This window comes from Aulonocara sp. 'chitande type north' Nkhata Bay, linkage group LG19, assembly GCF_057382095.1.
Source record: "Aulonocara sp. 'chitande type north' Nkhata Bay isolate Kocher_YH1m ecotype deep benthic linkage group LG19, A_spYH_male_GT1.1, whole genome shotgun sequence".
Lineage (NCBI taxonomy): Eukaryota > Metazoa > Chordata > Actinopteri > Cichliformes > Cichlidae > Aulonocara > Aulonocara sp. 'chitande type north' Nkhata Bay.
The window spans coordinates 28,989,378-29,004,875 of NC_141362.1; the positions used below are offsets into that span (position 1 = coordinate 28,989,378).

Consider the following 15,498-nt stretch of genomic DNA (forward strand, 5'->3'; position numbering starts at 1 on the left):
TCAAATCTCATTAATAATCATCTGAAAGAATGAAACGTTATACGTCTGAGGCTCGCCGTGATACAAAGACCCCCGGGCCACGAGACGTTTTACTGTCGAGCCTTTAAATGAATATTTAGTTACCCATTGCTGCTTCTCCATGCTTGCCGGTTGCTCCTGATTGTTTGTTTTACTGTCACTGCCTTTTTATTCCAGCAGTTTACATTACATCCTGTTATTTTCCTAGTTTGTGCCCCAATTACTGTCACCATTACTAAAATAACACAGCTGAAAATCACCGCTGGTGTGTGTTTTCCTGGATTTAAATGAAGTTAAAATCTGGGTTTTTCGGACTGTTGACATTTGTTGCTTGCAAAGAGAGTGCGTGCTTCATCAAACAGGTGGCCTGTCATCATTGTTCTCACTGTAATTTAGTCGTAATTATCAAGTAAAAGCAAGCCTCTAACTGTACGGTAATGCAGGTTTTATAGTTACCAGGCTATTGTAGGGGTCACACATCTTTTAAATGTCCTGCTTCTCCCAGTAACCTGGTTTCTTGTGTATATGTGCCGTTGCCATGCAGTTAATACGAGATGCAGGCTGAAAACTTGTATTAAACTGCTTTACAGTGTAATTAAACACAATCTGGGCATCGGTCTGACATTACCTCAGCCACAGTTATTACATGCGAGTAAAACTGCGCTGCGGTGGCTGGTTCACTTTCTGTTTGCCAGATCTCACGGGGGTTCAAAGGTCTCTATGGGGTGAAGGTTTAGGTTGTGTTTACAAAAAGGCCTTCAAGCTCCTCTGCAAACAAGAGCTGGAGATCAAACAGCTAAGCTGGTCCCAGTGTGAATGCTGGGCTGTGGGGAGGGCGGAGGGGTTACTGACAGGTCTGGTGGACAGATAACAGAGCAGGAAGCCCTCTAACATCTCATCCCCTGTGTTCTCTCAAATTCTCAAGATAACCCCGGTCCCCTGGCACTTAATCCTAACCTTTCTGACACTGGTTTTGCTGGAAAAGTCTTCCATCTGACCCACACTTAATCACATGCTGAACTTTTCCCTCTTGTTAATCCTCCCAGTCAAGTGACAAAGGGTCAGCTGAGTAAGCCGAGAAGTAATTCAGAGCTAAAAGTGTGGAAAGGCTGGCAACGAATTCAATAAAAGCTGCAGGCAAGTAGGCCGGTAATTCGTGCAGCATTATGAAGTGTCTGGCAAGCACTTTTCTTTGTCTCCTCCATCACAAAAGGATTTAAAACAAAGGGTGAAAGCTGACGTGGATGATCAGTAGCCCAGCTTTTACTTTCCTCTTGTCTAGTTTGTCTCATCACGTCTTGTCTGGCCACAAAAGAGAGAACTAGTTTTCTGCTTCCTGTCTGCTTGTATTTAGTAAAAACAGAGTAAATGGAATTACTCATAAACATTGTCTCTGACTTATTTATAGGAAACAATACGCAGCACTGACCGAGTTTATGTTTAGCTGTCAAAAATGCAGTCTTGACAAGTCATTTGATCCTGGAATTTTCTTGGTATCTAAGCTGCTTGAGGACCTGGGAGCAACACAAGGTTTCTCCATACAATCCTCAATGAGGCACTACTGCCCTCTGCAGGAAATAAAAGTGACTACTGCCAAAAATGCCGAGCTTTTCCGCCAGGCCTGGGCAAACCTGTCTCTCAAGGGATAAGAAGTTTACTGAAGGGTTTCTGTTACAGGCTGGAGGGATGAGGAGAAAAGCACACTGGAAAACAAATGTGGCTCTGGTTATTTCATAAGGAGTTTCTTAGGAAAATGCTTAGCCTGCCTGTTTTGTCGGAGGCAAAGTGAAACAAAACTCTTATCTTTTTTAATTTTAATGATTACATGTGCTTTCAGTAGAAAGCCTGTGACATCATAGCTCAAAGGTCTGTCATATCTAAGAGAAACAGTATCCCAAGTGAGGGCTGTAGTTACAAATTTAGTGTCCAATCGCGCGGTGTCCGATGTTTGACTGGCATATCTAAGGGCCACTAGCCAGATTGGGAGCCAGAGGGAGAGAGTGAAAGCAGACAAGGCGATAGAGAGTCTTAGAGTGAAACAGTCTAAGAGATAAAAGTAGAAAGCAAAGAGAGTTGGACTACACATTGAAGGAGGCACAAATAGAGAAGAAGCAATCAGCTGCTTACACCTAACTGACCAGGGAAGACGCTGTCCCGAACCTCTGTGGCCATGTCTGACTGTGAGGGGCTCCCTATGGGTAAGAGGAGCCCGAGTCTGCGTGACTTTTGCATGGGAATGTTTACGCATGTGTTCGAGAGAGATATATGAGAGTGCACATCTTGCAGGTCTGGAAATTGGATTCTGTATCATCTGCATTTGCTTCTCTGTTTTCTTTCACTGTGTGTACATTTGAAGGAGGGGAAGGATTTGGGGAGGGGAGGAAGGGGGTGGTGGTGTGTGTGTGTGTGGGGGGGGGGGGGGGAGCAAGTGGGAGGGGTGGGTGTCTTTCTCAGCCCATCCTGTTTTAGTCTAAACCCTCTGCTGGGACAGCTCACCCAGCAAATATTCAACTGCAGCGAGGAGCCTGTTCAGCTTGAGGCCTTATATGGAAACTTGGAGCGAATTCCCTTTTGGTTTCATCAAAATAATGCAGAATGACTGCCCATAAGTTTTAATGTGAGATGTGCAGGGAAGGAGAAAGAGAGAGGAGGATGAAGGTCAGGTTGGATTAAGGCAGGGAAGTCCCGGCAAAGCTGCGCATTTTGTCGGTTTCTCCAATTGTTCCTGTGAGAAGGATGTTTGGATACAGCAGTGCTACATGTGTGCCACAGCATTAAGCTAAAGGTCATTTTTGTGCAAGTGCAGCCAAGCTAAGAGAAGAGATGAGGCCTTACTGCTTCCAACAGAAACAATCAGTTATAAATAGAAGCCTTTCCCCTTGTCTGGCCCTTTCACTCCTGCACTCTCTCACTCATGTTTCATTCTCACCTCTGTCTACCCCCCACACACACACACACACGCCCCCATTCTCACTGTGGGTCGTGCATGACTCTTTCTTCGGTGTAATTAAACGCGACTCAGCAGAATGAGAAGCCTTTGAAGTCGGCAGTTATATAAACTGCAGCTTTGAGACGAGCAGCCAAGATTTTTTGTGATTGTGTTTAATGAAGAGCTGGCCACGCCTCCTTATCCTATGATATCATTCCCTATTGCATTTGCCAGGAAATGGCATCAAACCCGATAAGCTAAATCACTTCCAAGCTCTCATTTCAATGCAGATTCATTTTTAGCCCCTCCCCCTTCCCTCTTTCTTGCCCTTTCTGTCCTGCTGATTTCATAACTCAATAAAATTCCATAACTTTAAAAGGCTTCTGCTGCAGATCTATATTTCCAGCTTTACACTCCAGTTTTTATGCTGTTTAAAGCTAATGTGCTCAGCACGTGCATATTAAGTTCGTTCATTCATTCCACACGCGGCAGTGACTCAGATGTTTTGCACAGGCTTTAAACCTTTTATCCACACATTCTGTATCTTTTTGAAATCTTTGCAGTGCAATTTTTAGGTTTAGTTAAACATGTGTTTCATATTTTAAACAGCCTGTTTCAAGAGCAGATGTTTGTGTGCAAAGATGACAAAGCAATGGTGCACGCATGTCTGGGAATGAAGATGTTATCTGTAGGAAGCGGTGTTTGGGAAACAGCACTTGGAGAAATAAACAGTTTAAAACAGCAGCCTAACGGTCAGTGAGTCTGATATAGGGACGCGTTCGAGTTCAGTTTCTGTAAACAAACTCCTTAAAGAAATGCACATTATGTATTCATGCTTGAGTAATATCACATGTGTGCATTTAAAGCATGGCTTGTACTGATGATTAAAATGTATTTCTTAATCCTCATTAGTTAGTTTTGGGGACACCATGGACCTGAACCATGTGGTCCTCTTGTTGCATGTTATCTGTGTGCATGCGTTGGTTTTCTCACGTTGGCATGTGTGGCAAACAACCACACACTCTCACATCCACAACCACAGTCAACACACAACAACAGTCTGACTCTCTTAGATGGTCTGGTGACATATTAAGGTTGTATCTTGCTTTTTTTGTCCATAGCTGGGCCAGCTCTTGGATTTATGTAAGCATCCTGCTCATGCTTTAAAATTAAGTGTAACTATATAGTGTAGAAACTACGTGATATGCAGAGAGGGTAGATTAAATTGTTCATATCATGTTCGAGTGAAGTAAGTCAATAATACAGCAATGTTAAATCTGGCGACACCGCACATGATTTCATCTCGCGCGCTTTGGATGGTGGTTTGGTGAAGGCATCCATCTCAGTCAAGTTGAGCAGCCGCCTCTACTTTTTTGGGTATACCGATAAAAGGAAATTGGGCGGTTGTTACATTTACAAAAGTCTAACTTGTAATTTGAACAAAATAATGTCTTGTGTGTTTGGTGAACGTAATTAAATTATGTAGGATTTGTATGAAATTCAACAACTTAATTAGTTCTTGTTGAGGTGATCTGATACAATCTAGTAAGAGTGATTAGTTGCTGGACTCATGAAATTCACAAGATCACATGAGATTTCAAACTGCAGGAAAATCACTGGAGTTATAAGAGGCAGACAACTACACACACACGGACACACACCACGTTTATGCTATCGCCATTTGTTGTGGTTTAACCTGTCAAGGACAAAAACATACTGAAAATTCTGCATCAAGCCTTGAAATCATAGCTTTCCTGCTTTTGTTAAGCTGTTGCCTCACAGCAAGAAGGTCCTTGGTTCAAATCCCAATTCTGGCGGATTTGCAGTGGGTTCTCTCTGGGTATTCTGGTTTCCTCCCACAGTTAAACATCATGTAGTTATTAGAGTTGTTAAGTTTGCCGATGACACCACAGTGCTCGGACTTATATCCAACAACGATGAGACAAACTACAGGACAGAGGTGCAACAACTAGAGTCATGGTGCCACGACAATAACTTGGTCTTAAACACCAAAAAGACCAAGGAGATCATTGTAGATTTCCGGAAGAGGGGTCATAACAACCATCTGCCTCTCTTCATTGGCAGTGAGGCGGTGGAGAGGGTGAGCAGTTTTAAATTCTTGGGGGTAACTGTGACCGAGGACCTGTCCTGGGGCAACCATATCACCTTAGTTGCACGGAAGGCCCAACAGCGCCTCTACTACCTGAGGAGACTACGGAGCGCACACATTCCCAGACCTCTGATGTTGAACTTCTATAACTGTGCCATCAGCAGCGTCCTGACGCATGGATTTCTAGTGTGGTTCCCCAGCTGCACCAAGGCCGACCAGCAAGCACTCCAGCGGGTGGTGAAAGAAGCTGGCAGAATTATTGGAACAAGTCTGCCAGAGATCAGTAATATCTTCCCCACTCGCTGTCTGAGGAGGGTGCACAGTATCCTGCGGGACCAACATCACCCTGCGCGCCACCTTTTCCACCTGCTGCCCTCAGGGAGAAGGTACAGGTCTATACAGGCCAGAACATCCAGACTGGCCAACAGCCTGTATCCACAGGCTGTGAGGCTCCTGAATTCTGCCCCCCTCCCCTCTCTGCCCCCCTCTCACGGACAATAACCATATCCAACTTCTTAATAGCACTGAACTGGTTTGCATTGGTGCATTATATCTTTATTCTCTCTTCCCCCCCCCCTTTCTTAAATAGACAACCATCAATTTTTAGGTTTAGTTAAACATGTGTTTCATATTTTAAACAGCCTGTTTCAAGAGCAGATGTTTGTGTGCAAAGATGACAAAGCAATGGTGCACGCATGTCTGGGAATGAAGATGTTATCTGTAGGAAGCGGTGTTTGGGAAACAGCACTTGGAGAAATAAACAGTTTAAAACAGCAGCCTAACGGTCAGTGAGTCTGATATAGGGACGCGTTCGAGTTCAGTTTCTGTAAACAAACTCCTTAAAGAAATGCACATTATGTATTCATGCTTGAGTAATATCACATGTGTGCATTTAAAGCATGGCTTGTACTGATGATTAAAATGTATTTCTTAATATTGAACGGGTTGCATTGTTGCATTTTGTCATGTTTCTCAGGTCTTTGTCTGAATGTCCTATGAACATTACCTGTCTTGTTCTCATGTTGTTGCTAAGGATTGTCTCATTGCACTGAAGTCACACTGGGTTAAATATTTACACTTGGGTTTTAAGGGGTATTTGTTTGTTTGTTTTTTACGGGTTGTACGGAAGCCCCAAACGCAATTTCATTGTTCTTTGACAATGACAATAAATAAATACTTGACTTGACTTGGTGATTCCAAATTGCCCATGAATGTGAGTGCAAATGGTTGCTTGTCTCTATGTGATAGACTGTCCAGGTTGTACCCTGCCTCTTAACCTATCACTTTGGGGTTATGCCCCAGCCCCCTGCAACCCGGATAAAGATAGGAGGATGGTAGTAGTAAATCCATTCAATTTTTATGTAAACCAGACTCTAGACCTTGTTGAACATTGTGTAATATGAAGAAAGCATGTAGTATTTAAGTGACCAATTACTATTGGAGTAAAAGTTATTGAATAGTGTTGGGATAAAATGACAAAATTGTGAAGGATTAAAATATTCTAAGAGCTCAACTTACTTCATCTAAACATGTTTCAATCATCCACTATTGAATTAAGTAAATCCAACACTTTTTTTAGTGTATAACAACTAAGATGAGATACTTAATGCAGAATTAAGTGATACTGCCGTCAAAATGTCTAATGAAAACAGTCCTCGTGTTGCAAAAAATCACAAAACATAGCGGCTGATAATCAATCTGATTTTCCTTTTTTCTGTGTTAATACTTGCCTACAATTAATAGTTGTAGTCCTACTACTGTCCCATAGGTGGCAGTATTGGTATGCTGAATGAGTGGCTGTGGTAGTGGTCATAGAATAAAGGCAAAGCAAAGGGCCATAAAAGGTGGCAAGTTCAGCCCCGTTTTATGGGGCTGGGAAAGTGAAATAAAATGGAACAAAAGTACATCTGAAAAGCAGCTCCGGCTGCTGTGTGTCACTTAACTGAGACTTTTGGGGACAGAAATAGAAAGTGACAGAAAATGTTGAGCATCGAGCCACATTAGATGCAGTATACCTGGACGCTCTTGAGTGTGCATGTCTTTGTGGCGAGTGGGAAGCTTGTAAGAGTATGTGTGTCTCTGTGTGTGTGTGTTCAGAAATGCAGATGACAGTTAAAGATGGTGTCATGCACGACTCTCTGACGTCAGACCTCCATCTGTGCCCTGAATATGAGGACAAGTGGCTCTGCTGATGTGGAACCTTTTTCTTGGTTCATTTGTCATGTGGGCTTTGGAGCAATGACCTGCAGTTCTGAGTGAGTTTCCTGCCACGAATTACCATAAATTCTCGAGCAGAGGCTTACTTTAGCCCAGGTTATTTAAAGCTGAACTGAAGAAGAACTGCGATGCTGTGACTTTAAAAGGGACAGGAAAGGATTGACCGGCAGGTTCAGCGAAAAATCATTCGATTCAAGACCAATGAACATAAAAGTTGTTACAAAAAAACGCAGAGTGGAAAGACATCAGAGAGTTGTAGTATACGGCTGTTGAGGGTGGTGCATGAGCGAAGGAGAGGGCCAGAGTTGGTTGTTCAGGAAATGGGGGGAGGGAGTGGATGGGTGTTTCAGCGGCCGAGTCAGATTTGATTAATGTTGTCGTTGCTTGAGAGAACACACAGCTCCGAACACTCTTGGATACACACTGTGTGTCCATATTACGCACCACAGCGCTGCTGGGTTTTCATGGTGGTGATGAGGTGGATTTAGATTCCTGTCCTTTAGATGAGTAGAACAATTTTCACAGTAGTAGAAAGCTGATGAATTCCAATCCCTCCCACTGACCTGCACGGGGCTCTTTTCTGATTTTTAATGGCCCCGCACGGCAATGGTTGCAAAGACTTTCATGGATTGCAGTCCATTGAATTACACCAGTCCTGTTCTACCTCTGTGTCCGAATTATGCCTCATTAACATATAGATTAGATTTAGAGAAGTCAGTCTGGTTTATAAACCTTCTTTCCCACTTCCATACCATCATTAGTGTGAAGGCGACGGGGTCAGGCAGGGTTGGGGAGGAGGCGGGAAGAGGTATCAAAGGTTGACAAGAAGCAATGAAGGCTGAGGTAATACCCACAGTATGATTTTAAAGGGTGTCACGATGTTATGAATTTCATAACGTTGTAGCAGAAGATCAAGTTCTCCTCTTTTCACACTTTTTTCCGCTCAGATCATCTGCTTTTTTCTTCCTGCCTTTCAGCTCAAAACAGTCCTCTCAAAGGTGTCTCAAAGCGGGTTTAGTGAAAATTCAATTCTGTTCTCCACACATTTACAATCTCTTTTGAGGATGCCTCTTTCATCCTGGAAGAAAAGCAGTGTCCTCTTTCAGTTTACTTATAGATCTTTCCTTTCATCCACATTAAGATTTTTTTCTTTAAAGGTTTTTCTTTATCCAAAATGAGAGTTTAGATATTGAAGGAGATATAAACTGTGTGCACTGTAAACCCCAAACTGCATTAGCTGTTCATCACATTGGTTATTCTAAACCAAAGGTGAGTTTTTTATCTTAACCGTGTATGAAAACTTTAATCTCCATCTGTATTTAACATAAAATGTATCTAAAGATCCTTACTTATTTTTAAACTGTCTTCCAAACCTTTTCTCTTGAGCTTAATTGAGAGAAATGAAAAACACACAGCACTGATATGACGCTTATGTGCTACTGTACGTCCTAAAAACAATAATGACGGTATTTATGGTCGACATCCAAAGGTTCTCTTGGAGGTTCTGTTTGTATAAAAGTTGAAAATGTGTGGAGATTTTAAAAAATGACAAATCTGTTGAGTTAAGCTTTGACTTTAAAAGCACTTCCTGATTTTACAGCTGCAAACCATGAACACTTGTAAAGCTCGACTCAGTATCAGATTACACTGAGCTGAGTATTATTGTTGGAAAGCACTGATCAAGTTTACATCTGCTGAACAGAAAAAGAGACAGCATACATGAATACTTGCACTCTATATGTTTGTTGCTCTATTAATATTTTCTTTACCTTTACCTTTCTTTACCTATATTTAAAGGTTAAAACAGATTGGCCTGCATTGACTGTAGCTCCAGCACAACTTCTAGGCTTGCAGTTAATCGATTAAAATAAATAAATGCATTGACACTGACTAACAAAACATATCTACACAACTCCTACTTTATTATAAATCTGTGTAAATAAATACGAGGCTCTGTGGATATTACAGAGACTGGCAGTGGATTTGATTTGAACATGAGTAATGCTGTTAAGAGTTCATGATGAAAGGAGTGCATTAAAACACAAGTGGTGACCCAGTTTTCCTGAATGGTAACATCATAGTTTGGCATTGCTGCTGCTTGTGTGGCTCACAAGAGTGCACTATGCTGTGTGGCTGCTATTTGATTTAGCCATGCTCCTCTCTGTTATGTTTGCAACATTTGCGAGCCGACTGTCTTCAGAGGACAATTAGATGAAGTATTTAATTTTAGCAAAAGCAGATGGCTCCAATTGCTTACTGCAGGATATTCATCTCTAACAGTGTTAGCCACGCTAGCATCGTCACAGGAGGCACTGGTGTCTGTGGCATACATTTGCATTTGCATCTAGCTTCATGTAGTGGTGATACAATTTCTATGGCAGGGGAGGAACTGCTTTATTGGGATAAGTAACTGTGCATGTGTCAAGCTGTGTATTTTAAAACCGTGTATGTCCTTATAATCTATGTGATGCAGGCTTTTCTGGTTTCTCAAACAGAGCTGCTAACACTCTGGATCCCCCACTCACCCACGCCCCCGCTGAATCTAGGTCACATTTCTACCACATAATTCATGATAACAGAAACTCTTAACAATGTATCATCCTTGCAAATTCTTGTTGATCTGACAGGGTTAAACTAAACTATCTGCCGTTCTCTCTTATGCAGTGGAGCCAGCGGACTGTCAGGTTCTTCCCACATCGTGTCGGGCTGGACCTTGATAAATGAAACATCAGCTGAAATCACCGAGATATGCAGTACCATGTAGGCAGCCCTTGAAGCTAATAATGCCCGACACACGGGTACCATAGTTCATAATTAAGTGTCATAAAATATGTTTTATTCTGCACTCAGAGGCTCTTCTGTTAAGAATGTATTAGAAATGACAGCTTATTTTTTTCCCAGCATGTGGGGGATGATGTCTTTTCAACAGACTCTCGGCTGATTTGCTATTCCCTCTCACACTCAGCTATTAAAAAGAGTAAGCCTGTCAGTCACAGAGAGTAACCGGTCGTCATTTAGGTGCATCAGTGGCACCACTGATTTTAAAGGATATCAAACAGGCCAAAATATTACAGTTCCTAGAGGGGAAATTTGGATATTTCAGTTCAAGAAAAAGTACACTACTAAAAAAAAACATAAAGGATTTTTTTTTATCAGACAACAGCATCAAATCAGTTAAAGTTGTGGGATAGTGATCTGGTCATTAAAACAGGTGGTTTTACAGGTTAGGCCACTGGAAGTTTTGCTTTCCTCATCCTCCTTTCTGACTGTTTTTTCACTAGTTTTAGGTTTGACTAGGGTCAGTGTCACTATTGTTAGCATGAGGTGATACCTGGACCCTATAGAGGTTGCGCAGGTAGTCCAACTCCTCCAGGATGGCACATGTGCCATTGCCAGGAGTTTTCTTGTGCCCCCTGGCACAGTCTCAAGAGCAGGGAGGAGATTCCAGAGACAGGTAGTTACTCTACTAGAGCTGGACAGGGCTGTAGAAGGAACTTAACCCATCAGCACAGCATTGCCCAGCTTCATGTGGCGAGAGTATGCAGGCAGATATAGGAATTGATACCATTGATTGGCCCCCACACTCACCTAATCTAAATCCAATAGAACACCTCTGGGATATAATGTTTCGGTCCATACGACACAACTTAGATTTTTGTTTTCTGGGGTTTTCCCATTGAGATCTGGTGTGTTTCCAAAGTTTTCCTTTAGTTTTTTGAGCAGTGAACATAAAGTTAAATTCATTGTTTCAATCTTTATTGTTTCTCTGTTTCTTCAAAAAAAAGCCATGCTGGAGACTCTGCATGAACAGCACTGCTATCATGCAGTTTAGTCAGTTTATACCTGCTTGACCACATGCTAACCCTAGTTACCAGTTGCCATTAGCACAGCACAAAGCAAGGCAGGAGTTAAATCACTGTACGATTTAAAATGTGGCCGTGTTGATGGGACAAAAGAGCAGGTTAAGGTTAAGCGATAGACTAAGACATCCTGAGGGAATTATGAGTATCTGTCGAGGCGTTTGAGACTGTTATTTTTCATTTCATTTGTAAACCAGCTTGTCACGCAAGAAGGACAAGGAAAGAGATTGTAAAAGTCATGACTCACATATTCATTCTCTGGCGACCATGAATGTCTGAACTAGAGATGGACCGATCCGATATTACGTATCGGTATCGGTCCGATACTGACCTAAATTACTGGATCGGATATCGGAGAAAAATAAAAAATGTAATCCGATCCATTAAATATCACGAAAGCACCTCACAAAACTTGCAACACACCGTAACTCACCTCAGAACGTTAGCAGTCGGAGCAGTATGCATCACGTGATAGAGCGGCTGTGGCATGCGGGACCTGTTGGTGGTCTGGATAGCATTTGGAGCTTCGCTAGCAACCTGGCATTTCATCTCCGACAAAGTTATCCCCGAGAGAAGTAAAGCACGTGTGTAAGTCCATCTCTGAATGTTTGTAAAGCATTCCCACGTTAAGCTTAACGAGCGACTGCCTCTCGCTCTCCGGCTGCTACTTCAATCTGAAACTGCTTAAATGATCAGCTGATCGGCTTTTCTGTCGCGAGTCTGTCTCTCTTGTTTGTTTTTGGTCCACTTTGCACCAGAAAGAGGAAACCAGCGGCTGAACAACAGCAGCACGTTTAAGCTTGATAAGCTGTTGTTAGAATTTATTTAATATTACTTTCTACTCGAGGATCTTTTTCTACGTAGCTGACGCTGGTAACTGTGCAGGGGCGGATCTAGCAAAGTTTAGCCAGGGGGGCCGATAGGGCATTAACAGGGAAAAGGGGCACAAAGACATACTTTTCTTTCTTATTCTCATTTAAAATGTCTAGCTTTTAATAAATAATTATCTGACACCCAAAGTTTTAATTTGATGTAAAATGAATAGAAGTCAATTACTGTATATAGTGACTATTAAGTCTAATATATATACCCTAGTAAGCTATAGTACTTTTTACTTTGGGAAGGTACCATCTGTGCAGTCTGCAATTTTGTTGAAGAAAGATGTTGAATCTATTTAATATTTCTTGAAAAAGAATTGATTTCTGTGCCTTTTTCTTTCACACTGCATCAAATTAAGGTTGATTACGTCGATTAAGCATCATGAGGTGGAGCGTGAGGGGTGGTTCCCTATTTTTTATTTATTTATTTTTGTTGTTGCTGGGAGTTGGAACCCTATTAGTTAGGTTGCTTAATATTTACGCTAAGTACTCTTTAAAATACCAGAATAGGGAGGATGGTGTAGGTCTAAGTTTATTAGATTGATCAGTATTGCTGAACTATGAAATATTTTTTTTGTATACAGGTATAACAGAATAGCTTTAGTGTAGTTGTTGTTTTAAACTTGAGTATGAACTTGCAGACTTGCAAAATGCAGCAAGATATTTTAAAAAACAGTTTTGTTGATTAAAAAACACTATATCGGATTCATATCGGTATCAGCAGATATCCAAATTTATGATATCGGTATCGGTATCGGACATAAAAAAGTGGTATCGTGCCATCTCTAGTCTGAACCACATTTTATGCGTGTCATCTCTGAGGCATATTTACAGCAGTGCACCAAAAGATCGCTTTGAAATGAAAACCTGCAGTATTTTGCTGTCACTTCCACTGTGGGATGATGAGTTAACACAACAGCCAAAGAGCCAAGTGAAGGTTCTCACAACCACGGAAGTAAATGAGAAACACTCGTTTAATGTGGAGGGTTTTATGCTCGCTCTTTCCTTTTGGCTCATCTTGTCCTTGGCACAAGCTCATAGTGGCTGACCTTTGCTACCTGCTGCTACATTTACATTTTAGATTTAACACTTTTCCTCTTTCCATGTGAAAAAGTAGCTAGTCAACCTTTGTATATAGTTTTTAAAAAAAAAAAAGGATAGGTTAAAATTGTACTTGATGTAATGTTTAACTATTATAGCTGGAACAACCCTCAAAGCTGCAGCCCAAAAACACAATCACTAAGATGTGTGTATGGTCTTTAGCTGGCCAAAAAATCTGGGAAACCTGATCCTACATGTGTCCATAGGCTTTGTTTAAACTCTGTGTTTATATAAATCAATGGGAGCCCAGGTTGAAATAATTTGTGGTGTAAAGCACAAAGCAGCCCAATAACCAGGACAGACACACAGATGGTGGCTGGATCATGCAGAGGATTGACCTTGTTTCCTCTTCAGCTCTGGATTTGATTGTGTATAATCCTGGCCCACTGACAGACTGACTGATCATCTGTTGATAATAAAAAAAATGTCAGCAGTTTCTTTTTTCTTTCTGAAACAAAAATAAGTTTTAAAAAATGAACAGCACGCTAAATGTTGAATGTGACCTTCAAGTGCCTCATGGGAACAAAAGGAGTAAAAACAGAGCCAGTTGAGAAAGCAATGGAGAACTACAGGCATGATGCCAAGCTGCCAAGTTAAAAGTGCTTTTAAACAAATGACGCTAACCCCTGTTAAATGTATCATGCAAATAAAGTTGAGCATGTGCTTTAAAACTACCATGCATTCCCCTAATTTTCCACTGAACTAACCATGTGCCCAACAGTATAGTATTATTATGGAATAAAAAGAAAGTAAGGATAATTAAAGAAAGGATTAAAGAAAAAGCAGTAGCAATTAGAGTAAATCTGTGGTTTATGCTTTTGTTTCTTGGCCACTAGGGGGCAATAAAATCAGCAGACCACAACACAAAGGTATCATCGCTTTTTTAAGCTGTTATGGCTAACAGTTAGAAGTTAGAACAGTTAGCAGTAGAAAACATATAGCCACTATATCTTTTTATGAAGTGTAGCCACTTTAAAAAAAAAAACATTAACTAAAAATATTTAGCTGATAAATCCCCCTGTTTGTCAGGTTTTGTTGTTTGCATGTCTAACTGACTGCACAGATTGTGTGTTTTAGAGGCCGTGCACACGCAGTATTTGTTAATAGAAGCGGAATAGCCTCACAGTAAGTGCAGCACTGTCCCGCTTGTCTTACAAGTGGTTCACTGATGGGCAGTGAGGGTGGGAGCAATGGACTGAAAAGGGATGGAGCAGCAGCACCAGCACACTTCACCACCTGCCACCCTCTGAGTTGTAGGTGGGGTCAAGAGCCCCATGGGGCAGGATTTTGGAGGGAATATACTCTCCTCTGGCACAAGCATATGCACAGAGAGACAGATACACATAAAACCAGACCCTCTAATCTAGATCCCACATCAGACCCTGCAGTGAAATGCTACAATGGGATTTACCATAATCTGAGCCCCTTCAGACAAAACACCACTGTGACCTGCAGTCTTTCAGAACAAAGCACAAAGGGTGCATGTTTTGCTTGTTCTTCTAGCAGAGAACTGCAAGGAATTCCTTGTTTTATCTCAATCAAAACACTGGATGTTGTACTACTCAGGACTAAAAATACACAGACTGTATATTAATGCAGGACAGCTGGGTGCACAGTTATATTCTGTGGTTGTTGATAAGAATATTAACTGAAGACAGTGCAAAGGTAAGACTTTTTACATTGTAGCATTCTTGCGAATAAAGAGCGAAAATGCAGCACGGGTCTACAAAGAGCACCTTGTTTCCTTGCATAATCCTGTCTGCTGGTGAGCTTAGTCGATCTGCTGTGGGCTCGATGTTATTGTGTAATAAGTGAAGCCAAGTGCAATGTTTTCCCCGAGGTTGAAGCCGTGGAGGGCCTCGAACCATAAACTGATCACTGCATGCCTTTCATCCTCCTTTCCTCCCATGCTTCTTAATTCAGATAAAACTGAGGTTATTGTACTCGGCCCTGAAAATCTTAGAAATATGGTATCTAACCAGATTCTTACTCTGGATGGCATTACCTTGGCCTCCAGTAACGCTGTGAGGAACCTTGGAGTCATTTTTGACCAGGACATGTCCTTCAATGCACATATTTAACAAATATGTAAGACTGCTTTCCTCCATTTGTGCAACATCTCTAAAATTAGAAATATCCTGTCTCAGAGTGACGCTGAAAAACTAGTTCATGCATTTATTACTTCCAGGCTGGACGACTGTAATTCATTATTATCAGGATGTCCTAAAAACTCACTGAAAAGCCTTCAGCTAATCCAAAATGCTGCAGCAAGAGTCCTGACAGGGACTAGAAAGAGAGAGCATATTTCTCCTGTTTTGGCTTCCCTTCATTGGCTTCCTGTTAAATCCAGAATTGAATTCAAAATCCTGCTCCTCACATACAAGG

The 15,498-nt window shown here is 41.5% G+C and overlaps 1 protein-coding gene across 1 annotated transcript in view; it reads left to right on the forward strand.

Moving 5' to 3' along the window:
* Nucleotides 1-2,034: 2,034 nt before the first annotated feature.
* eml1 (EMAP like 1) overlaps nucleotides 2,035-15,498 on the forward strand; it is a 55,305-nt gene continuing 41,841 nt past the window's right edge. The window contains exon 1 of the mRNA XM_086276020.1: nucleotides 2,035-2,216. Coding sequence (XP_086132146.1) covers nucleotides 2,189-2,216 — 28 coding nt within the window. The 5' untranslated portion in view covers nucleotides 2,035-2,188. The remainder of the gene's footprint in view (nucleotides 2,217-15,498) is intronic.